The 22,321-nt window shown below is 55.1% G+C and overlaps 3 protein-coding genes across 4 annotated transcripts; 1 reads left to right on the plus strand and 2 right to left on the minus strand.

Moving 5' to 3' along the window:
• On the plus strand, nucleotides 1-10,001 carry RCC2 (regulator of chromosome condensation 2). 2 transcript variants are annotated; one of them, XM_030507747.1, is made up of 13 exons: nucleotides 1-671; nucleotides 1,674-1,990; nucleotides 3,289-3,382; nucleotides 4,035-4,178; nucleotides 4,291-4,422; nucleotides 4,529-4,617; nucleotides 4,898-5,012; nucleotides 5,275-5,441; nucleotides 6,263-6,443; nucleotides 6,533-6,638; nucleotides 6,741-6,813; nucleotides 6,949-7,026; nucleotides 8,498-10,001. In XM_030507747.1, the coding sequence occupies exons 2-13, from the start codon at nucleotides 1,679-1,681 to the stop codon at nucleotides 8,600-8,602; spliced, it is 1,596 nt and encodes a 531-aa protein (XP_030363607.1). In that variant the 5' UTR covers nucleotides 1-671; nucleotides 1,674-1,678; the 3' UTR covers nucleotides 8,603-10,001. The 2 variants fall into 2 exon arrangements, with proteins under 2 accessions (XP_030363607.1, XP_030363608.1); XM_030507748.1 differs by lacking the exon at nucleotides 1-671 and adding an exon at nucleotides 1,045-1,095.
• Nucleotides 10,002-10,947: 946 nt separating this feature from the next.
• LOC115617367 (protein-arginine deiminase type-3-like) lies at nucleotides 10,948-17,225 on the minus strand. Its single transcript, XM_030507746.1, has 16 exons — nucleotides 16,998-17,225; nucleotides 14,940-15,120; nucleotides 14,797-14,869; nucleotides 14,662-14,723; nucleotides 14,459-14,576; nucleotides 14,247-14,372; nucleotides 13,803-13,981; nucleotides 13,624-13,727; nucleotides 13,442-13,553; nucleotides 13,257-13,364; nucleotides 12,911-13,059; nucleotides 12,628-12,772; nucleotides 12,454-12,547; nucleotides 12,082-12,161; nucleotides 11,376-11,504; nucleotides 10,948-11,297 (listed from the first exon to the last, which is right to left on the minus strand). The coding sequence occupies exons 1-16, from the start codon at nucleotides 17,087-17,089 to the stop codon at nucleotides 11,064-11,066; spliced, it is 1,986 nt and encodes a 661-aa protein (XP_030363606.1). The 5' UTR covers nucleotides 17,090-17,225; the 3' UTR covers nucleotides 10,948-11,063.
• Nucleotides 17,226-18,523: 1,298 nt separating this feature from the next.
• LOC115617323 (protein-arginine deiminase type-1-like) lies at nucleotides 18,524-22,175 on the minus strand. The gene is made up of 7 exons (XM_030507660.1): nucleotides 21,911-22,175; nucleotides 21,675-21,826; nucleotides 20,125-20,269; nucleotides 19,784-19,877; nucleotides 19,615-19,694; nucleotides 18,959-19,084; nucleotides 18,524-18,863 (listed from the first exon to the last, which is right to left on the minus strand). Exons 1-7 carry the CDS (start codon nucleotides 22,070-22,072, stop codon nucleotides 18,630-18,632), a joined length of 993 nt encoding a protein of 330 aa, XP_030363520.1. The 5' UTR covers nucleotides 22,073-22,175; the 3' UTR covers nucleotides 18,524-18,629.
• Nucleotides 22,176-22,321: the final 146 nt, after the last annotated feature.

Below are 22,321 nucleotides of genomic sequence, written 5' to 3' on the forward strand. Positions count from 1 at the left end.
GCAATATGTACATTTATTTCATAGAGAAAAATCAGTGCAACAAATGCAATATGTCAATTTGTTTCATAGGGAAAAACCACTGCAATAGAGGCAATATGTCCATTTATTTAATAGGCAAAAATCACTGCAATAAAGGCAACATGTCCATTTATTTCTCGGGAGAAAACCACTTTGCACTAAGGGCAGTATATTCATTTGGGGGGGTGGGAGGGGGAATCCCTTTGCAACGGACTCTATTTTCCCCTTCCAAATCCACTAACCGTGCCTTTCCCTTTGCTAAAAAACCAACCCTTTACCGAGCAGGAAAACCTCTTTTTGCTCTTTTTCCTCTTTCGCTCTCGTCCTCCCCGAGTCTTCCTGTCCTAAAGATGGAGCTGTGTGTGCCGAGCCGGACCCTGCAGCCTCTTCCTTCCCTAAAGCAGGGTGATTTTTTTTTCCCCCTTCCCTTTCCTGCCCATACATGTGTTTCTGTTTTGTATCGTAGCATTTGTTCTGGCGGCTCATATTTACATTTTAAGTGCATCTGGTGGGTGGGCGCTAAGGGAGGGTAAGAAAAAGAGAAAGAATAAGAATTACCTCCTTTTTTTCTACAACAGGAAACACCACCAAAAACATTGCAAAGGCCCCGAGTTGTTGCTTTCTTTATGCTGCGCCCATCGCCCTAAAATCAGGTTTGGAATTGGGGGGGGGGCGGGGGGGGATAAGGGTGGATTGAGGGGGGGGAGGAGGAGGAGGGGAAAAAGGGATGGGGGGGGCTTAAAATCCTGGGAAAGAAAAGAAATAGGGAAGGAGAGAAAGGAGAAGGAAGGCGGATCCACGTGGTGCTGGGGCCAGACAGGGATCCCATTGTTCCCGGCAATAATAAAGGGGAAATCAAATAAAGAGTTAAAATGGGGGGGGGGGGGCGAAGGAAGGAGAAAGCGGGGCCGCGCAGGGGGCTGGGATTGGATTTGGACCCCCCCATACCCCAAAACAGCATCAATTCCCCCCCCCCCCCAAACACCAACCCACCCCCACCCCCCCCCCCCCGCCAGCCCAAGCCAATAGCAAAGGGCAGCGGCAGCCGGAGCACAAGCGGGGCCCCCCCGCGAGCAGGTGGGGTTTGGGGGGGAGCGGGGACCCCCACCACGACACCCCCGCCCCCAGTGCACTGTTGGGGGGCGGGATTGTTGTCGCCGGGACGTTTTCTTGCCCCCCCAGTGCCCCCCCCTTTACCTCCGTTTTTAACCCCCCCTTTGCAAACAGTCTCTTTGCCCCCCGTTAATCGCCCCTTTCCACCCCCCCCGCATCCCCTTCGCAAACCTCTTTACCCCCCCTTTTCACCCCTTTGTCCCGGTGTACCCCCAAACCCCCCCTTTGTAACTCCCCCTTTGCCCCCCCCAAATCCTCCCTTCCCCCCCCTTTGCAAATCGCCCTTTTCCCCCGTTTTCCCTTCGGCCCCGTCCCCAGACACCCCTTCCCTATTCCCCCCCCCTTCCCCCCCAAATCCCCCTTTTTCCTCCCTTTTGTCCCCCTTTTTCCCCCCCTTACACATCCCCCAAGTGCAGCTGGGGTCCGGGGGGGTCACCCCGCTTTTTATCCCCCCCCCCCCATCCCATCCTGTCCCCCCCCGCCCCGTTCCGTGCCCCCCCGGGCCGGGCCGGGCCGCGCGGTGACGGCGGCTCCCGGTGCAGGCGCCATGCCCCGCAGGAAAGCGGCGGGGCCGCCCTGGGAAGCGGCCCCGGGGAACGGGGCGGCGGCAGCAGGGAGGCGGCGGCCGGGCCCGGCGGCGGGAGCGCGGCGTAGGCCGCGGCCTGATCGCGGCGGTGGCGGCGGAGGAGGCGGCAGCAGCGGCGGCAGCAGCGAGGAGGAGGCGCCCCGGGAGCGGCGGCCGCGGGACGGGAGCCCCGGAGGGAGGCGGCCCGGCAGGCCCGGCGGAGGAGGAGCGGGAGCGGCGGGACGGGGACCGAGCGTCGTGATCTGCGAGCCCGAGCACAGCAAGGAGCGCATCGTGAGGGACCCGGCACCCCCCGGAACCCCCCCCTTGTAACCCCCCGGGACCCCTCTGTACCCCGGACCCCCCTCCCTGTACCCCAGAACCCCCTTGTACCGCCCGGCACCCCCCGGACCACCGACACCCCCCTTGTATCCCCGGACCCCCCCTTGTAACATCCTTTTGTACCCCCCGGCACCCCCCATTGTAACCCCTCCTTGCACCCCCTTATATCCCTGTATATCCTGCAGCACACCCTTATTCCCCCCCTTGTACTCCCCAGCACCCCACCTCGTAACCTCCCCTTGTACCTCCCTGCACCCTCGTTGCACCCCTGGCATCCCCCCCCCTCGAAACTCCCTCTTGTACCCTCTTATGTCTGCCTTATATCCTCCCCTTATACCCCCCTGTACCCCCTCATACCCTGCCCGTAACCTCTCCTTGTACCCTCCAGCACCCCCTTGTACCCCCCCTTGTATCCCCCCTCCACCCACAATGCAATCTCATGCATCTCCAGTTGCATCCCCCCCATTGCACCCCTGTTCTGCACCCACTAATAAATCTCCTATTACACCCCCCTTTGCACCCGTGTTGCAACCCCCCCACTGAAACCCCAATACACTCTCCAATGCACCCCCCATTGCACCCACTAATACCCCATATTACACCCCCCTTAGCACCCCCAATTTCCCAGATTTCCCCCCATGTTCCCCACATCCCAGATGTCCCCTGTGTCCCATGCGTCCCTGATGTCCCCCATGTCCCTCCCTCAGATCCCCAGTGTCTCCCATGTCCTTGATGTGCCTCGTGTCCTCACGTCCCCTCTGTCCCAGATGTCCCCTGCATCCCCTTCGTCCCCCATGTCCCTGATGTTCGTCCACATCCCGTGTCCCCCATGTCCCTGATGTTCCTCATGTCCCCCATGTCCTCAATGTGCCCCATGTCCCCACATCCCCCATGTCCCCTGCATCCCCTTTGTTCCCATGTCCCTGATATCCCCCATGTTCCCCTCATCCCCAGTATTTCCCGTGTTCCCCATGTCCCAAATAGTACCCGTGTCTCCCATGTCTCCTACATCCTTGATGTCCCCCATGTCCCAGATGTCCCCTGTGTCCTCCCAGTCCCCCATGTCCCTGATGTTCCCCCATGTCCCGTCCCCCACATCCCTGATGTTCTCCAGTGTCCTTCACATCCCCAATGTCCCTGATGTCCACCATGCCCCAGATGTATCCCCACATCCCCGATGTCCCCCATGTCCCCTGTGTCCCCGATGTCCCCTGTCCCTGGGTCACTGATGGTTTCCTGGTTCCTTGCAGAAGCTCGAGGGCTCCAAGAGCCGGGGGCAGCTCCTCATCTTCGGGGCCACCAACTGGGACTTGATCGGCCGCAAAGAAGTGCCTAAGCAGCAAGGTGAGGTGCTGGGCTCTGCCCTTGCGCGTAACTTGCTCCTTTAATCACATTTCCCACCTCATTATTATTAATTTCTAGTTAATTGTTATTTAATTAATACTTGGGGAGTTGTTCCTGCTGCAAATCATCATCTGGGCCAGAACTTGGGATGCGCCAGGGCTCCTGCAGAGCAAAATAAAGGCGTTGCTCCTTCTTTATGCCTTTATATTGCATTTCTTGTGCTTATTTTTAATACATCTCTATTTAATTACTACTTTTATTAATTAAAATGTTGGAGAGTCTTTTTTACAGTTGCATATTGCAGTCTAGGCCAGAATTTGAGGTGCACCAGATCTCCTGCAAAGCAAACTAGAGGCGCTGCTTATTTTTAGTGCATTTCTATTTCATTTCTTTTTTGTCTGCTTATTTTTAGTGCGTTTAGACTTAATTAATGCTTTGACTAATTAATTAGGAGGGGGAGTTACAGTTGCATGTCATAATCTGGGCCAGAACTTGGAGTGCACCCATCTTCTCCAAAGCCAAATAAAGGCACTGCTGGTTTTTGATGCATTTCTGTTGAATTATATATTGCCTTGCTTCTTTTTGATGCATTTAATCTTAATTATTGTTTAATTAATTAACGTTTGGGGGTTGTTTTGGGGTCTTTTTACAGTTGCATATCGGAATCTGGGCCAGAACCTGTGGGGGCCACACAGGTACGGGTGTCTCTCAGGTATTCAGGTGCGGAGTGTGGTGTCAGGACCCTGCGCTGCTCACAGCCTGCTCATCACCGCCGAGGGCAAGCTCTGGAGCTGGGGTGAGCACTGGTGGGATGGGGGTACCCCCAAAACCACCCCAACCCCCGCTTTGGGCACAGCAGGAGGCTTCGTCTTCCCGTTTTGATGCAAAAAGCATTGATTTTGGGTTAGGTCGCAATGAAAAGGGGCAGCTGGGACATGGGGACACAAAGCGGGTGGAAGCCCCGAAGCTCATCGAGGTGCTGGGGGGTGAAGCCATCGTGCTGGCAGCCTGTGGGCGAAATCACACCCTGGCACTCACAGGTAAGGAAAACCCCCTCGTATTTAGGGTCAGTTGGCTGAAATCAGCTCATTTTGCCCCAAAACACCACTGCTTTTTGGGTGTTTAGTTGAGTTTTTTGCCTTGCAGAGAGCGGCTCCGTGTTCGCCTTTGGGGAGAATAAAATGGGGCAGCTGGGGCTGGGGAACCAGACGGATGCCGTGCCGAGCCCCACGCAGGTATCACTGCCCTTCCCATGCTTCCCCTCACCTTTTTGGGTGAAAACCCAGCAGATTTGGGGTTTTTTTCCACTGAAAAATAGCCTTAGCAGAGTCCAAACCCCTTTCGGAGAATCCCACTGGGATCCGTTTGCAGCTGCAGTTGGAGAATAAACTGCAAGAATTTAAAATAACCCCCCACATTTGAGGAATTTGGGGGTTTCCAATGTGGAAATTCAGCTTTTTGCCTTTTATTTTCCTCCTTGTTTTTCCTGACCCCTTTTCTTGGCTTCTGCCATAGATCATGTACAACGGGCAGCCCATCACCAAACTGGCCTGCGGCGCCGAATTCAGCATGATCATGGATTGCAAAGGAAACCTCTACTCCTTTGGGTGCCCCGAGTATGGACAGCTGGGTACGGTGCTGTTTTGGGGGGTGGGATTTGCTAATTCCTTGAGCTATTATTGGGTTGGGGGGGGAAGCTCCCTGCCTCAGTTTCCCCATGTGGGCAAGCAAAGCATCACTCCTCCCATTCACCTCCAGCAAAAGCAGTGGGGTGGGAGCTGCGAATAAAAAGGGGTTTGCAAGAGGAGAAGGGGATTAATGCAGCTGGCTTGGGAAAAATGGGATGCAGGGCTGGGGATACCCCATGTTCATCCCAGTACTCGTCCCCCCAGGGCATAATTCCGATGGGAAGTTCATTGCCCGGGCGCAGCGGATAGAGTACGACTGCGAGCTGGTGCCGCGCCGCGTGGCCATCTTCATCGAGAAGACCAAAGATGGGCAGATCCTGCCCGTCCCCAACGTGGTGGTGCGGGATGTGGCGTGCGGGGCCAACCACACGGTAGGCATTGGCTACTGCAGCCCTATGGAATTGCATGGATAAAGGTTTGCAGCGTGGATTTAAGGGGAAAAGTTTGCGGGAGCTTTTAAGGATGAACGGTTGCAGGGTGCCTGTGAGGATAAAGTTGGGCAGGGTGCGTGGAAGGATAAAGATCTGCAGCACATATTTAAGGCTAGAGATCTGCATCATGCATTTTAAGGAGGAAGTTGTGCAGCATGTTAAGGAGGAAGATTTGCAGCCTGCCTTTAAGGATAAAGTTTTGCAGTGTGCATTTATGGATAGAGATTTGTGTTGTGCGCATAAGTGTAAATACTTGCAGCGTGCATTTAAGGCTAAAGATTTGCAGCCTGCGTTTAAGGATTGAGATTTGCAGCCTGCATTGAAGGCCAGAGATTTGCAGCCTGCATTTAGGGAATGAGATTTGCAGCCTGCATTTAAGGCCAGAGATTTGCAGCCTGCATTGGAGGACAGATTTGCAGCCTGCATTTAAGAACAGAGATTTGCAGCATGAATTTAAGGCCAGACATTTGCAGCCTGCATTGAAGGCCTGAGATTTGCAGCCTGCATTTAAGGACAGAGATTTGCAACCTGCATTGAAGGCCAGAGATTTGCAGCATGAATTTAAGGCCAGAGATTTGCAGCCTGCATTTAGGGGCTGAGATTTGCAGCCTGCATTGAAGGACTGAGATTTCCAGCGTACATCCAGCATTTGCCATATGCTGCGGTCAATGCCGTTTGCTGTGGCTGCCGCAGCTTTCCCTGCACTGAGCTGGTTGGGTCTCAGCTGCTCACGCTCAGGGGGGACTTTTCTCCATCCCCAGCTCGTCCTGGACTCTCAGAAGCGTGTTTTCTCCTGGGGCTTCGGGGGCTACGGGCGCCTGGGCCACGCTGAGCAGAAGGACGAGATGGTGCCTCGGCTGGTCAAGCTCTTTGACTTCCCGGGGCGCGGAGCAGCGCAGATCTACGCTGGTTACACGTGCTCCTTCGCTGTCAGCGAGACAGGTCAGGCTTTGGGGGGGTCTAAAGCATCCATCTGGGGTGGTTTGGGGGTGTTCAGGGGGTGCATTGACTGGTGATGTTGGGGTTTGCAGGTGGCTTGTTCTTTTGGGGTGCCACCAACACCTCCCGGGAGTCCACCATGTACCCTAAAGCTGTGCAGGACCTCTGCGGCTGGAAGATCCGCAGCCTGGCCTGTGGGTAAGTCCAGCCCCCCCAAAACCACCCCAATTGCCTGGCGTTTTGGGGGTCTGAGGTGGGTTGGGGGGGGCACGGGGTCACCCTGCCTTGCATCCACTGCAGGAAGAGCAGCATCATCGTGGCAGCGGATGAGAGCACCATCAGCTGGGGGCCCTCACCCACCTTCGGGGAACTGGTGAGAAGGATTTGGTGGGGACCCCCAACCCCTTGACACCCCAAACGCACCCCCCAGCCGCTAGCGGGAGGGACTGGGTGCTTCCCACAACTCCTACATTGATTTTCCCCCCTCTCCATGGGATGCACTTGGCAGGGCTACGGGGACCACAAGCCCAAATCCTCGACGGCTGCCCAAGAGGTGAAGACCCTGGATGGGATTTACACAGAGCAGGTGAGTGGGGGGAGTCCCCCAATAAATAACTACAGTGGCTGGGACCATACACAACTCATCACAGCCATGGGGGGTGCTGGAGAGAGGGTGTGGGGGCGCCTCCCCTTAAATAAATACAGCAGCTGAGGCCGTACATAGCTCATCACACCCATAGAATGCTGGAAGGAGGGCACGAGAGCCTCCCCTTAAATAAATACGGTGGCTGAGGCTGTACATAACTCATCATGCGCATGGGGTGGTGTAGGGAGAGCGCGTGGGGGCCTCCCCTTAAATCGGGACAGGAGCTGAGGCCATACGTAACTCATCACACCCATAAGGTGCTGGAGGGAGGGCACGAGGGAGCCTCCCCTTTAAATAAATATGTCAGCTGAGGCTGTATACAACTCATCACGCCGATGGGGCGCTACAGGAGGGTGTGTGAGAACCCTCCCTTAAATAAAGAGGAGGGCTTAGGCCATACGCAACTCATCACACCCATAGGATGCTAAAGGGTGGGTGTTGAGGGGGATCACTTTAAATAAAGGTGAGAGCTAAGGCCATACATAACTCATCACACCCATGGAGTGCTGGCGGGAGGGCATGTGAGAGCCTCCCCTTAAATCAGTACAGCAGCTGAGGCCATACACAGCTCATCACACTCATGGGGCACTAAAGGGAGGGTGTGTGGAGGCCTCTCCTTAAATAAAGAGGAGGGCTGAGGCCGTACACAAGTCATCACACCCATGGGATGCATTAGAGGGTGTGCGGGGGCCCCCTTTAAATAACTACAGTGGCTGAGGCTGTACGCAGCTCATCACCTCCATGGGGTGCTGGAGGGAGGGTGTGTGGGGGCCTCCCCTTAAATAAATATGTCATCTGAAGGTGTAGACAACTCATCACACCCATGGGGCGCTAAAGGGATGGCATGTGGGGGGGGGAGGGGGGCCCTAAATAAGGATGGTGGGTGAGGCCATACATAACTCATCACACCCATGGAGTGCTGGAGGGAAGGGCACGTGAGAGCCTCCCCTTGAATCAGTACAGAAGCTGAGCCCGTACACAGCTCATCACACTCATGGGATGCTAAAGGGGGAGGGTTGTCAGTATATGAATACAGTAGTTGAGGCAGTACACAACTCATCACACCCATGGGGTGCTGGAGGGAGGGCACGTGGGAGCCTCCCCTTTAAGTAAATATGTCCGCTGAGGCCGTACACAACTCATCACAGCGGTGGGGTGCTAAAGGGAGGGTGTGCAGGGGCCTCTCTCCTTAAATAAAGAGGAGGGCTGAGGCCGTACACAACTCATCACACCTTTGGGATGCATTAAAGGGGGGGGTGGGCCCTCTTTAAATCGATACAGCAGCTGAGGCCGTACACAGCTCGTCACACCCATGGGGTGCTCAGGCATGGCCCTGGATGGATGGAAGGGGGGGGGGGGCACAGGAGGTGCGTGGCCCCGTGCCTCAGTTTCCCCCCTGCCCTCCCTGCAGGTGGCCATGGGCTATGCCCACTCCCTGGTCATCGCCCGCGACGAGACCGACGCCGAGAAGGAGAAGCTGCGCAAGCTGCCCGAGTACAACCCCCGCACCATCTGAGGGACCCCAAACCCGCCGGGACCCCCCCAAACCTCACCAGGACCCCCCAAACCCGGCTGGGACCCCCCAAACTTCACCGGCACCCCCCCAAACCCCGCTTTTCCAAGCCAGCCGCGGATTTAACTACCTGTTGTCCCATTCCCGAAGCCTTGAGGGGAGGGTATTTCCCCCTTCCCATGGCTTTCTGCGTTCCCGACCGTAGCAGGATCTTTTGGCACATCCAGGCTTAGTTTTGGGGGGGGTGTGTTATTATTTTTTTGTAATTACTTTGATTTTATTTGTATTTTTTTCTCCACCTTTTTTATTGTTTTCCCTTTTCCCAGCTCCACATTCCCTGGCTGCTCCACATTCCCTGGCTGCGGGCTCGGGATACAATCGGGGACCTGAAGAGCAGCAGCAAAACGCTTCTTCCCCCCCCCCCATATTCCAATCTTTTAGCGTTTTTCCCATATACCCCCTGCTTTGGGTGCTTTCATTTTGGGGGGGTTCCTCCCATTTCCAGCATCCCTGTTCCCGGAGGGATTCAGGATGTGGATCTCCCCCCCCCGTTATGGGTCAAACCCATCCCCAGCATCATTTTGGGGCTCCCCTCCAGCTATCGCAGCCCTCGCCCACCCCAGGGAGATCTCAGGTATGAAGAGGGGAGCCCCTAAAAGCTCATTCTTGGCGTTATTAATTCATTAGGGTTTAATTACTAATAACTCTTTGCCTGGTCTCAAGCCCAAAGTCCCTCCTACGCCGCTGTGCACTGTGCTGGAGAAACGAGGTGCCTTTAGCAGAGCCTGGCTCTGCCGCCGCGCAACCCAAGGGTGGTTTTGACTTTGAGTTCTGTCTTTTTAGGGGTTCTTTTGAGTTATTGGGGGGGGGGGGGGGTTGGGGAGGGGTGAGTCTCAGAGGCAGCATTTGCCCCATTCGGGGAGTTTTGCAGTAAAACAAAGTGGGTTTTTTCATTTCCTTTAGGATCGATCGGGGGTTATTTTGCGGGGTTTTAAAGAGCAAAGATCCAGGATTGGGAGAGCAATTGGGTGGAAAAGTGAAATATTCCACTTCTTTTAGCAATAGTCAGTTTTGGGGGGGTTGTGGCACAAGCAGAGCCACAACCCCAATAAAATGGGGTGTTATCACCCAAACCCCCACTTTTACCCCTCCAAAAAACATCGTTTTGGCTCCATCCTGCCCGAAAGCAACATGGGTTTAGCCTGGTTAAACTTCTCCCCCGCTTCGGCTGCGGGTCCGAGGAGGCTCCGGGAAGGAACTATCATCCCAAAGCAGGAGGATGTGGGAATGCCGCGTCCTTTAGCAGCAGGGCCTGGGTTAGTGCTGGAATTGTCTTCTTCATGGTTTGGTTTTTTTATATTTCTTGGAGGAAATGTTTAAATAAAGGCTGTCGTTGTGTACACCCCCCGCTCCCCCCCTGCTTGTGATAGCTGAGCGAAATGGAATGCATTGAACCCAGAGGATCCATGGCAGGGGGATGTTTTTTCCTCCCCAATCCCAATCCGCAGCCATTAGAGGGCACCATCCTGCTGCGGGCAGCACCCTCCATCCCAAAGTATTCCCTCCCCATCCAATATTCCATATTGCCCTATAGCATTTCATAGGCAGGATGTGAGCACACACAGCTGAGCATTGACATGCATGCACGCGGCTTTCCATGCATGTACATGCGTGTGTTTCAGGGGGTTGTGCATGCCCCTGGCTTTAGGGCACACAGGCATGATTCCCTGCATGTTTGCATGCACAAGTGATTATTGCATGCCTGTAGTCCTGTGCATACATGCAGGGGTGGTTTTATGCATGTACGTGGGTTTGTGCACACATGCATGTGTGTTTTGGTGCATGAACATGGATCTGGTGCACACATGCCCCTGCATTTGATGCATTGACATGGTTTTGTGCACACGTGCATGTGCGTTTCTGTGCATGCACATGTTTCTGTACATGCATGTGCATTTTAGTGCATGAACATGGTTTTGTGCACCCATGCACGTGTATTTTGGTGCATGAACATGGTTTTGTACACGCATGTACATTCCTGTGCATGCATGTGGTTTTGTGCACACATGCATGTGCATTCTGTGCATACACACGTTACTGGCATGCACACAGCTTTGCATATGTGTTTTGGGACATACCCATATGGATGTGGCACCTGCAGCACTGCAGCAGCACCCAGGGCAGCACAACCCCAGTCACCACGTTTCATCTCCCCCGTTAACCACCATCACTAACTGGCTGTACTGGGAGCGCGATGGCCACGTGCTGCACCACCACCAAGAGTCACCCCAAAAGCCCAAAAACCACCTTCCCCTTGAGGCCCCAGCTGCAAACCCTGCACCAGCAAGAGGAGAAACCTGCAGCCCTGCTTTATTTTGGACAGGCCGACTGCCACCACCGCTGAAGGCACTTGTGGGATGGGGACAGGGATGCGGAGAGGAGGGACACGGGGGCTGAAGCCACCTCAAGGCACCATGTGCCACCATTTGAAGGTGAAGGGCTTACGGCGGACGTTGGTGCCGCAATGGACCTCCCCGGAGAAGACGTGGTAGGAGAAGTAGTCGTCGATGAAGGTGCAGGTGAGGCCGAGGGGCTCCAGCAGCGCCCGCACCCGCTCCTCCAGGCAGCACTGCCCACCCACCTGCGGTCCAAAGGGCTTGGGGATGCCCAAGTGCCTGCCCAGCACCAGCATGTTCACCTGCAGCCGGACCAAAAAACGGTGTTTTCCACCCAAAAGGAGTGTTTGCATCAGAGGGGAGGGTGGGGAGGGTCTCACCATGTCTGGGAAGAAAGCTTCGGCGCCTTGGGCAGCATCACCTCGGAAGAGCTGGGGAATGTCGAGGATGTCGGGCTCGGCCAAGCCCAGCGAGTGCTTCAGGATGTCCCTGTTCCAGTTGATGCAGCTCTGATGGGAGGGAAGGATGGATGGATGGATGGATGGGTGGATGGATGGATGGATGGACACAGGGATGGAGAGATGGATGGACACAGGGATGGAGAGATGGAGGGACAGAGGGATGGAGGGATGGAGGGAGGAATGGGTGGATGGGTGGAAGGAGGAAGGGACAGACAGAGGGGTAGATGGAGGGACACAGAAGTGGAGAGACAGAAGGATGGATGGATGGATGGATGGATGGATGGATGGATGGATGGATGGATGGATGGATGGATGGATGGATGGATTGACAAAGAGAAAGAAGGATGGATGGAGGGATGGGTGGACAGATGGAGGGACACAGGGATGGAAAGATGGACATAGGGATGGGTGGAGGAATGGAGAGGTGGAGAGAAGGATGGATGGACAAATGGAGGGAGAGGTGGATGGAGGAACAGAAGGATGGACAATAAAGGAATAGGGGATGGAGAGATGGATGGCAGGATGGGTAGACAGAGGGAGGGAAGAATGGAAGTAGGGACAGAGGGATGCAAGGACACAGAGGGAGATAGGGATGGATGGAAAGGAGCCCCATTCCCTTTCTCACCTGGACATAACTATTGAATTTCCGGAGCCCTTCGTCAGCCAGAATCTCGGTTATGGTTGTCCTGGGCACCCCTTCCAGTCCTGCAGCACAATAACTGGGCAGGAATTCCTCCCCCAGCACATTTGGGATGAGACTCCCGGCTCTGATCCAGGAGCTCCCCCCATTTCAGGGTCACTGCAGTGAGCTCCATCCCAACCCAGGATATCAAATCTGTGCAGCTTTATACTTCATTCTGCCCTCATCCTTGCTGCTGCCAGCACTTCCCAGCCACCAGATGGGTTTGGGGGGGTTGTGCATCCACCCATCCCACTGCATTTTGCAGGAAAAGGGGAAAAACAAACCCACTGAGCCCCATTTTCCATCTCCCCTTACCATGGAACATCGCTGCCTCGCCGAAGCCCTCCTCTTGCTTCTCCTTGAGGAGCTGGTAGCAGGCGCTGGGGCTGGCCAGGAGCAGCCGAAAACCCTGAGGAGGGAGAAGGGATGAGATCTGGGGGGGGATATAAAGTTTTCACCCCACTTTTTCCCCATCATGGGACTCATTACCTTCCTATCGGGTGCAGGGACGAAGCTGAGGAACTCATCCACGTGGCCAACAGCAAGCCAGTCTGAGAACAGCTCCACCGGTGCCTGCACCTTCTGGGCAGTGAGAAAGTCCTTGACAGCCTTTGCCATCCTCCTGCCACCAAACCTGGGGGGCACAAGGAGGGACGTGACATTTTGGGGTGCCCAAGGGGATGCTCTGCTTGCATCCAACCTGAAATGGTCCACAAAAACCATTCTAAGGCGTTGTTTTCCAATGCTCTGACCCTTCCATCCTGCATCTCACCTGGGGAAGCTGCTGCCGATCAGGATGCGGCCCAAGGGGTACTCCTTGCCCTGCACTGTCACAGGGGGGCTCACCTCCAAATTCCCAAAGGAATCCAGGCTGGAAGTACCCTCCGGTGCTTGCCGGGCCACGTAACCAAAATCAGGGCCCTGAATGGCGGTAAAAAAAGATGATAAAGGTTAAAAGGAAAAGGCTGTAAGCATCCGAAGTGTAGCACTCCCAAATCATCCCCTGTGCTGGCTCTTCCCTTCCCAAAAATGCCAGGAAAATCAAGATTTGTCATATTTTTTAATGGATTTGCAAAGCTTTGTGCTTTCTGGGAAGGAAGAAGGGAGGGATCAGGTACCAGGATGCTCTTGACAGGGAAATCCTTCAGCCCCCGGTCACGGGGCGAGTCAAAGACGACGGGGAAGGTCTTGTGGGGAGCTTGCACGTAGCCGAATTCAACTTCATCCTGGAGAAGGAAGGGATGGAGAAGGTGGGAGGGAGCTGCTGCAGCGAGGCTGGGGCTGGGCATCATCCTGCACCCACCTGGATCCAGCGGTCCTGGCGGTTCTCCAGCAGCGGGCACACAGTGAGCGGGCACTTGGCTTTCTCAGCCACAGCACCCACGGCCGCCACGAAATCCTCGTTGTTGTCCACACTGGGAAGAGAAATGGGATATAGGATTGATCCAGCACCAGGCAGGATGCGGCCACCCACCCAGCACCCACCTGCAGACAAAGACCTCCAGCGGTGCTGCGGTGTTGGGGGTCATGATCCACGGAGCCATGCGGAATACCACGGTGTCGGTGAAAATGGGAGTCTCCAACAGCCCCTGGGTGGCAAAGGGATGGTGTTTGGGCTCTGCTCCCCCCACCATGGCTCAACCCAACCCCAGCACTGCTGGTACCTTCTCGGGGCTCTCCAGCAGCGTGACATGGAAAGCCACCAGCCCCGAAAAGCCAACATCAGGGAAGGCGAGTCCCTCCACGTAGAAGATGCTCTCCTCCTGATGCCGGCTGGGTTTGACGGTGTAGGCAAGCTTTGAGCCCCCCAGGACGTGCTTGTACTCCTCCAGTGCAACACTGTCTGTGGATACAACCCCTTTCAGCAGCTGAACCCCCTTTTCTGCAGTGTTTCAGCTCTATTTTCTTTGCTAAACCCTTCCCAAAAAGGTGTATGTGATCCTATGGAGTGTGCACAGCAGGGAGCATCACCCAGTGCATCAGATAAACCCCAACGTGGGATGTAGGCTGAATGCTGCAGAAGTGGTACCCTCTCTGCTGCAAGGATTTTGCTTGAACCCCAATAATTAGGGGTGTTTCCCACCCAAACCCCAGTGTTGGGCACTCACTGCCGCCGTAGAAAACACCGACTTTATCAGCATCACTATAGTCCACGTGGAGGACGAGGCGGTGGCCGGTGAAGATGGTGCGGGGACCTCGGGTGCGCAGCACCATCTGCGACATATCCTTCAGGTCTGGAGGGGGGAAAGGGGTGTAAGAAAGGAAAATCTGAGGGGAAAAAGCAGGAAAAGGAGGTTTGTTGTATGGGATGTGCTGATACCATCATAAGAGCGGATGGCAGTGTCACTGTTATCCAACATCTTGGCTTTAGGATCATCACGGTCACAGTTCACCAGCAGGATGGCCCCGTGTCCATCAGGACCCCATGTCCACGTTGCCTAGGGATAAAGCAGGGCTGGGGGAGTCAGTCATCACATTCCCCATTCCAAGGTGGTCCTGGGGGGCTCCCACCCCGCTTTATACCTTATCCAGCAGCGTCCTGCTCACCGTCCCACCGCGGGTAATGTCAGCATCCAGCGAGACCTCTGCGGGGAGAGGGATGCTGAGGGGGCACATCCCCACCAGCACCATGGTTTGGGGTTCCCCACACTCACTTACCCACGCAGGTGAGGTACAGCATGGCTCTGCCCACGGGCACCCCGCCGGCCTCCCCGAAATAGGAAATCCTGACCTGCAACAAGGAGCGGGTGCTCAGCACAGTGCAAAGCGGGGCCGCATCCTGCGGGGGCACCAGCACCCACCTTTTCATCACCCACGTCCTTGCTGAGAGCATCCATGGCCAGCAGCACCTCGGCACTGGAGGCCAGGGGCCAGCGGCTCACGCTGGAGGGCAGCTTGATGCTCTGTGTGTCATGCACCACATAGAGCTTCACTCCTGGTGTTCCCTGCACGTGGAAGGTGACGGCGTCTTTGGGTGCGGATCTGGGAAGGGAAAAGCCAAGTGAGACCCCGGAGTGGGGTGTTGAGGGAATGATACAGTGTGTGACCATCTGCAGGTGATGCAAATCCTGCCACGAGCAGGAAATACTGCAGTAGGTAAGGAATCCTGCAGCCAGGGCAATAAGTGGTGCCGAATGCAACAGATCCTGCAAAATGGAATTGCGACAAGTCCTGCAACATGCGATGGTGATAAACACAAGAGGGACGTGGAGCTGCTGGAGCGAGGCCAGAGGAGGCCCCAGAGCTGCTGCGAGGGCTGGAGCAGCTCTGCTCTGGAGCCAGGCTGAGAGAGCTGGGCTGGGGCAGCCTGGAGAAGAGAAGGCTCCTGAAGGGGACACCTTAGAGCAGCTCCAGGGCCTAAAGGGGCTCCAGGAAACCTGGAGAGGGGCTTTGGACAAGGGCCTGGAGGGACAGGCCAAGGGGAATGGCTTTAACCTGCCCGAGGGGAGATTGAGATGAGCTCTGAGGCAGAAGCTCTTCCCTGTGAGGGTGCTGAGGTGCTGGCACAGGGTGCCCAGAGAAGCTGTGGCTGCCCCATCCCTGGCAGTGTTCAAGGCCAGGTTGGACACAGGGGCTTGGAGCAACCTGCTCTAGTGGAAGGTGTCCCTGCCCGTGGCAGGGGTTGGAACTGGAGGAGCTTTAAGGTCCCTTCTAGCAGAAACCACTCTGGGATTCTATGGCTCTATGAAGCCCTTCAATATGCAGCAAATCCTGCAATGTGCAATGGCAACAGGTCATGCAAAACACGACTGCAACAAGTCCTTCAGCGCACGACACATCCTGCAACAGGCAATTGCTCCAAGTCCTTCAATATGCAACAAATCCCATGGAACGTGATTACAACAAAGCCTGCAAAAGGCAAATGCAACAAATCCCAGCAAAGGGGATTACAGCAAATCCTGCCGGAGGCAACAAATCCCGGAGGAGCAGCAAATCCCACAATATTCCTGGCAACAAACCCTGCGATACACACAGGATCTTGCAATATTCAACTGCATCAAATGGTGCAAAATGCACCAACAACTTCCAACGCAATTCCAACAAATCCTGCAGTTTTCCATGGCAACAAAACCCTGGAGCTGTTTGGGGGTTGGTTTTTATGGCATTGGGCTTCCCAAATATTCAGATTTCCATGCCCTGACCTGTTGCATCCCCTTAAGAGCAAAGCAAAGCTGCATGGCCGGGCAGGCTGCAGCTCGCATGGCTCCTCCCCGGTGCAAGAGGCCACGGGCGATGGGCCAAGGATGCACAAATCCTGACCCGTGAGGAGGGAAGCATGGAAAAACCCACCCCGGGGGCAGCGGGAGAGGATGGGAAGCTGTCGGCAGCGGTGGCGCGGTGGGTTTGGATGTGTTAGAGGAAAATCAAACCTCAAATTGGAGTTCGAGGAAGCTCGGGCAGGGCTTTAAGGAAACAAAAAGCAAAGCCTGCTGCTGAAAAGCCCTTGAACTTGGGCTGGGGCCAGTGAGGCAGCTGAAACACGTAGCGCCAGGAGGTGACACCCCGGCCAGCAGCTCCGCAGTGGTTTCACCCCATGTTCCCCGAAACAGGGAAATAATTCCCTATTGCAGGTGCCCCTGGGGCTGGGATGTGAAACTCAGCTTGAGGCACCACTTAAAGCTCCAGGGGTGGCTTTTTGCAGCCCAAAATCAGCAAAATCCCCCTTGAAGGGGTCACTGCTCGGTGGATGCATCGCGATTCCGAGCATCCCTGTCTTCCCAGAGCTTGGCATCCCCTGGGAAAAACATCCCAAGCAGCAGCATCACCCCCTCCCTGCCCGGAACTGATTTATCAGCTTGATTAATGGGATAAAAGCAAAAATAAACCAGGTTTTAATGTGTTCCCCCCTCCCAGCTTACCCGCAGACATCGAGGGAGAGCTCGGTGCCCAGCACGCAGACGGTGCTGGTGGGACGCTGGGTGGAAAGCTGGACGCGGCGCTGCTGCGCCATGCTGGCGAGCCCCCAGGGCACCCTTGGGTGCTGTGACGGGTGGCACAAGGGGATTTATAAAGCCTGGTCGCTGGGAGGAGATCAAGTAAAGCCTGGCTTAATCCCACCTCCAGGCTTTCAGCCTCCGGGCTGGGTGTGAGCGGTGCCCGGCAATGCTTCCCGGTGATGGAGCATGAATCAGTGCGGGGGGAAAAGCACCCCAAGACACCCACGAGGGGGGGGTTTGCTTTTGTAAGAACCTCGGGGGGGGGGGGAGGGGTGTTTTTTTCCCCCTCAGCACAAAGAGACACTGATGTGACCAACCACCCATAAACCCACGCTGTAAAATATTCAGTGTGACACAGGAGCCGAGCTGGGGCCATGCCAGCGCCGGGCTCGGTGGCGTTTTATTTCCCTTCCTCTAAGGGTTGTATTTGCCTAGCTGGGAAAAGTGCCTTTAATTCTTGGTTTAGGGAGGGTTGAAGGTGCAAGCTGGGTGCTTGCCCCATCCCCGGGGTGCTGCATGGGCCAGGGGGTGGGTATGTCACCTGCAGCGGGGACAGTTGCAGCTTTAATCGCCTTTGTTTTCATTAAAGCCTTGTCCCGGCGTGGGACGCCCTTTGCCACTGCAGCTGTCTCCCACCAACTCCCTGCAGGGTCATGCGCTGCTGGAATTCAATAGCACTCCTTTGGGGCAGGGAAAACTCAGCAGAGCCATAACTGCAGGGGAAACGGGGTTAGAAATCATCTTTTGGGACAAAAAGAGGGGTGGAAAGCGGGATGTGTGACCTTTTTTGGGAGCATCTCCCTCTCCACCTCCAGCATCGCTTGTGGCGTCACAGCAGTTGGTGCAGCTGCGCTTTTACACCTCGAAAAGTACTGCTTGGAAAGAAATAGCCCCCCAAAAAGTGGTTTTAGCTCCATGATAGCCCCCGGGGTTGCACAGGGCTAAGTGATGCCTCAGGCAGGGGCTGGTTTCATTTCCTAGTGCTGGTTCCTGCTGGATGAGGGCAGAGGGGCCAGGTTGGCACTGGGAAATGCTGCACTTGGGTTGTGACGAAAAGGACAGAAAGAGCAGTTGGGGTGGCTGCAAAGGGAGAAGGTGTAAAAGGATTAGCACAAGGAGGGGGCTCTGCGTCCACACCATGCTGGAGAGCTGATCTCCTCTGCAGGAGGTGTTTTTTTGGTGGATATAGGGAATTTGGGAGGGATTGGCTACAAATCTGGGACTGTGAGACCCTTTACCATCAGGATGGGGTCTCAAAATCCCAAAGCATCCTCCTTGCCTGCTGACTCGCATGCACCATGCTCCCAAAGTGTAGTCCCTATCCCATAAAACCACCACCATTCCCGTAACAAACCCCATGTGCTTAAATAGAAAAGGATTCAAATGATACTTTCAACCCAAGAGCAGAGGATAAAGGATGGGAGACGGGGAAGAGCTGCACCCTCGGCGTTAATGCAGCTTTATTGGTGAAACCCTTGATTTTGCTGCATCTTCTGATGCAGCAAATGCACCTTCATGCTCTGGTTGCAGGACCTGGGCCTGTTCCTGGGTGCTTCAAGGCACCATGTGCCACCATTTGAAGGCGAAGGGCTTACGGCGGACGTTGGTGCCACAGTGGACATCCCCAGAGAGGACATGGTAGGAGAAGAAGTCATCGATGAAGGTGCAGGTGAGGCCCAGGGGCTCCAGCAGCGCCCGCACCCGCTCCTCCAGGCAGCACTGCCCACCCACCTGCGGTCCAAAGGGCTTGGGGATGCCCAAGTGCCTGCCCAGCACCAGCATGTTCACCTGCAGCCGGACCAAAAACCAGTGTTTTCCACCCAAAAGGGGTGTTTGCATCAGATGTAGGTGGAAAAAGAGGGGAGGAGGTGCTGGGGTCTCACCATGTCCGGGAAGAAGGCATCCGCGCGGGATCCCCTCAGGATGAAGAGCTGGGGGATGTCGATGATGTCCTGCTCGCTCAGGCCCAGCTCCTGCTTCAAGAGGTCACGGTTCCAGTCAATGCAGCGCTGTGGAGAGAGAGGACCTGGAATTGCCACCCCAGGCCAGCCCAGCCCCTCAATTCCCATGCATGGATCCCTGTGTGCTCCACTGCATCCTGCCTGGATCCTCACCTGCTCCATCGCATCCCACTCCCAAACCTATTCCCAACTCGAGGAACCTCTTTTTCCTTTGGTTTTGACATCTCTGCAGTCACCTGGGGCATCTCCCATGATCTAGTTGAAGATGTCCCTGCTCATTGCAGTAGGGTTGGACTAATGAGCTTTGTAGGTCCCTTCCAACCCAAACTATTCTCTGACTCTATGATCTCCCAGCAGGACAACGAGCTTGGGGTGAGCCAGCACCCATGGGTGCCTGCTCCTTCACGGCTGCTCTTCTTGCCTGCCTGCTTTCACACTGCATGGTGCAACTCATGCCACACTTTCTTGCTATTCCCCAGGATCTCCCAAAATGCTCCTTGGACCCAGAAATCACCCAGCAGTGACATGCAAGCATGGAGAAAGCAAATGCACCCAAACCCATGGCTGCAGAGACCCACCTGCACGTGCCTGTTGTCATTCTTCAGTGGATCATCTGCCAGGATCTCATCGATGCTCTTCCTCTCAGCGTTCTTCAGCCCTGCATGGGGATGGGAGCAGAGAGGTTAGGGACCCCAGGAAGGGATGCTGGTAGTCCCTATTGCACCACATGGATGCCAATGTCCTTACCAACAAATAGTGTAGCTTCACCATGGCCCTGCCTCTGTTTCTCCTTGAAGAGCTTGTAGCAGGCGTTGGGGCTGGCTAAGAGGAGCCGGAAACCCTGTGGGAGGGAGTCTGGGAGTCATCACTTTGCTGTTGGTGAGATATTTTATCCCCCCACCCTGCTGAGAGACACCACACTGATCCCAAAGCCAGCCCCAGGCATCACAGGGTGCACGGGATGCTATCCAGGGAAGCCACCCCCAAAAGAAGGTGCATCACCCAGTAGCAGGAGGGAAGACAAGCAACTACAAAAGGGCTTTTTCCTTGGCATTTGCAGGAGCAGGGATGGCTCCAGGGGTTGGTACCTTCCTATCATAGGCTGGGACGAAGGTGAGGAATTCATCCACGTGGCCCACACTCAGCCACTCCGAGTAAACCTCCACCGGCGCCTGCACCTTCTGGGCATACAGGAAATCCCTGACAGCCTTGGACATCCGCCGGCCGGAGGCCCTGGAGCAGAGGGAGGAGGAGAAAGTGGGTGGCCATCATACCCCACCCCAAGATTTACCCCCAGCCTTCCCCCAAACACCACGCCATGGGCAGAAGGTGCATCTGCACATCCCATTCTTATGGGAAACACCAGGAGGAATCATAGAATCCCAGATTGGTTTGGGTTGGAAAGGACCTTGAGATCATCCAGTTCCAACGCCTGCCACGGGCAGGGACACCTTCCACTAGAGCAGGTTGCTCCAAGCCCCTGTGTCCAACCTGGCCTTGAACACTGCCAGGGATGGGGCAGCCACAGCTTCTCTGGGCACCCTGTGCCAGCGCCTCAGCACCCTCACAGGGAAGAGCTTCTGCCTTAGATCTAACCTGAACTTCCCCTGTTTCAGTTTGAACCCATCACCCCTTGTCCTATCCCTACAGTCCCTGATGAAGATCCCTCTACAGCATCCTTGTAGCCTCCTTCAGGTACTGGAAGCTGCTCTGAGGTCTCCATGCAGCTTCTCTTCATCTGAGAAATATATCTTTGTATTACATATAATATCTAATATATATAGGATATCTAGATATATTAATAAGATAGATATCCATCTTAATACCTCTATTACATATTATTCTATTATATATTAATATATCCCTATATTATGTAGTCATTTATATCTAGGTCAAACACATCTGTAGGTAATTGTGCATTACATGCCCTGTTCTGCTCAGGCTCCTTTGGGTTTAATCTCCCCTGTCCTGGTGCATCTTAACTCACTCCTGCAGCAGCGCTTTGCGTGGGGGAGAAGGTTTCTTAGACAGACAGCAGCAGGCTGGGAAAGCATTAATTAAACCTCTGCTAATAAGGGTTAATTACAGTCCCAGCAAGGCTGGGAAAAGGCCATTTACCCGCTGCTGTAACCAAAGCAACCCCCGGCTTGCAGCGGGGCCGGGATGGGAGCATCCCGTTTGTTATCCCGGCTCAAACCTCGTTGATCTGGATTGGTCCCCGTTGTTATTTCTCTGGGAAAATAACCTCCTTTGTGGAGGATTTTGCAGGGTGTTCTTGTTCCTGCAGGGCTGCCTAGCACTGCCTGCCCAAGGCAAAACAATTTCCAGTTATTCAGGATTTTACCCTTTCCTGGATTTCCCTGCTTTTCCTTTCAATAGGGAATAAAAAAATAAAGGACCCGGATGCTTACAGGGCTCTAGGATCCAAGCAGAAGCACCAGCAGTTTGGGAAGGGGTAAACGTCAGAGCAGTGGCATGATTTCGTAAGGGATAACAATGTGGTTTGCATGTTAAAACTGGGATTTGATGGGAATTGGCCCCGAATTTCCACTCTGAGTGGTTCAACCCTTTCTCATACAAAGATTTTTGGTGCTTCCCCACCTCCTGGAGGGAGGGCTTGAGCCCCCTCACATCTCACCAGGGCAGGGGGCTGCCGATCAGGATCCTGCCCAAGGGATACTCCTTCCCTCGCACTGTCACTGGAGGGCTGACATCCAGGTTGCCGAAGGAGTCGAGGCTGGTGATCTCTCTCCCAGGCGGCTCACGGGTCACATAGCCAAAATCAGGGCCCTGGGGAAGAGGGGAGCGGTGACAGGGACCCCCTGGGTGGGGGGTTTTGTGGGTGGAAGAGGGGTTGGCAACACAACAACACACCAGGATCTTTTTAAAAGCAAAATCCTTCAAGCCTCTGTTCCTGGGCGAGTCAAAGACGACAGGGAAGATCTTGTGCGGCGCTTCCACATAGCCAAACTCCAGCTCGTCCTGTTGTGGGAAGAAGAAGAGGAAGAGGAAGGCTCCCGGCAGGGTGATAGCCATCTCCACGAGGCATGTGGTGAGGGTGGAGCAGGAAATGGGGCAAACCTGGCAAAGACTGGCTGTTGGCCTTAACCCCAAGGGACGCAGCTGCCTCGCTGTCCTGGGGGGGACACCACAGTGCCTGGCACAAGTCACCCCTGGGCCAGTGTCCCATGGAGTCTCTCTTGCAATAGGGTCCCTTTTGCAATGGGGGTCCCTCTGGCAATGCCCCCCACTGGGTCCGTCTTGTAGTGTCCCATGGAGTCTCCC

The sequence above is a fragment of the Strigops habroptila genome, chromosome 16, assembly GCF_004027225.2.
Source record: "Strigops habroptila isolate Jane chromosome 16, bStrHab1.2.pri, whole genome shotgun sequence".
NCBI lineage: Eukaryota > Metazoa > Chordata > Aves > Psittaciformes > Psittacidae > Strigops > Strigops habroptila.

What these genes read in the sequence shown, in the direction of transcription:
- RCC2 (XM_030507747.1), top strand. Translation starts at nt 1,679, where the DNA reads ATGCCCCGCAGGAAAGCGGCGGGGCCGCCCTGGGAAGCGGCCCCGGGG. An exon ending in CCGTGCCGAGCCCCACGCAG is followed by an intron (nt 4,618 to 4,897) that starts GTATCACTGCCC and finishes CTTCTGCCATAG; the next exon opens with ATCATGTACAACGGGCAGCC. An exon ending in CTTCGCTGTCAGCGAGACAG is followed by an intron (nt 6,444 to 6,532) that starts GTCAGGCTTTGG and finishes TGGGGTTTGCAG; the next exon opens with GTGGCTTGTTCTTTTGGGGT.
- LOC115617323 (XM_030507660.1), bottom strand. Translation starts at nt 22,072, where the DNA reads ATGGCTATCACCCTGCCGGGAGCCTTCCTCTTCCTCTTCTTCTTCCCA. An exon ending in ATGACAACAGGCACGTGCAG is followed by an intron (nt 19,085 to 19,614) that starts GTGGGTCTCTGC and finishes CTCTCTCCACAG; the next exon opens with CGCTGCATTGACTGGAACCG. An exon ending in ATGCCTTCTTCCCGGACATG is followed by an intron (nt 18,864 to 18,958) that starts GTGAGACCCCAG and finishes GTCCGGCTGCAG; the next exon opens with GTGAACATGCTGGTGCTGGG.
- LOC115617367 (XM_030507746.1), bottom strand. Translation starts at nt 17,089, where the DNA reads ATGGCGCAGCAGCGCCGCGTCCAGCTTTCCACCCAGCGTCCCACCAGC. An exon ending in CTCTCCCTCGATGTCTGCGG is followed by an intron (nt 15,121 to 16,997) that starts GTAAGCTGGGAG and finishes TTCCCTTCCCAG; the next exon opens with ATCCGCACCCAAAGACGCCG. An exon ending in CTGGAGGTCTTTGTCTGCAG is followed by an intron (nt 13,554 to 13,623) that starts GTGGGTGCTGGG and finishes TTCTCTTCCCAG; the next exon opens with TGTGGACAACAACGAGGATT.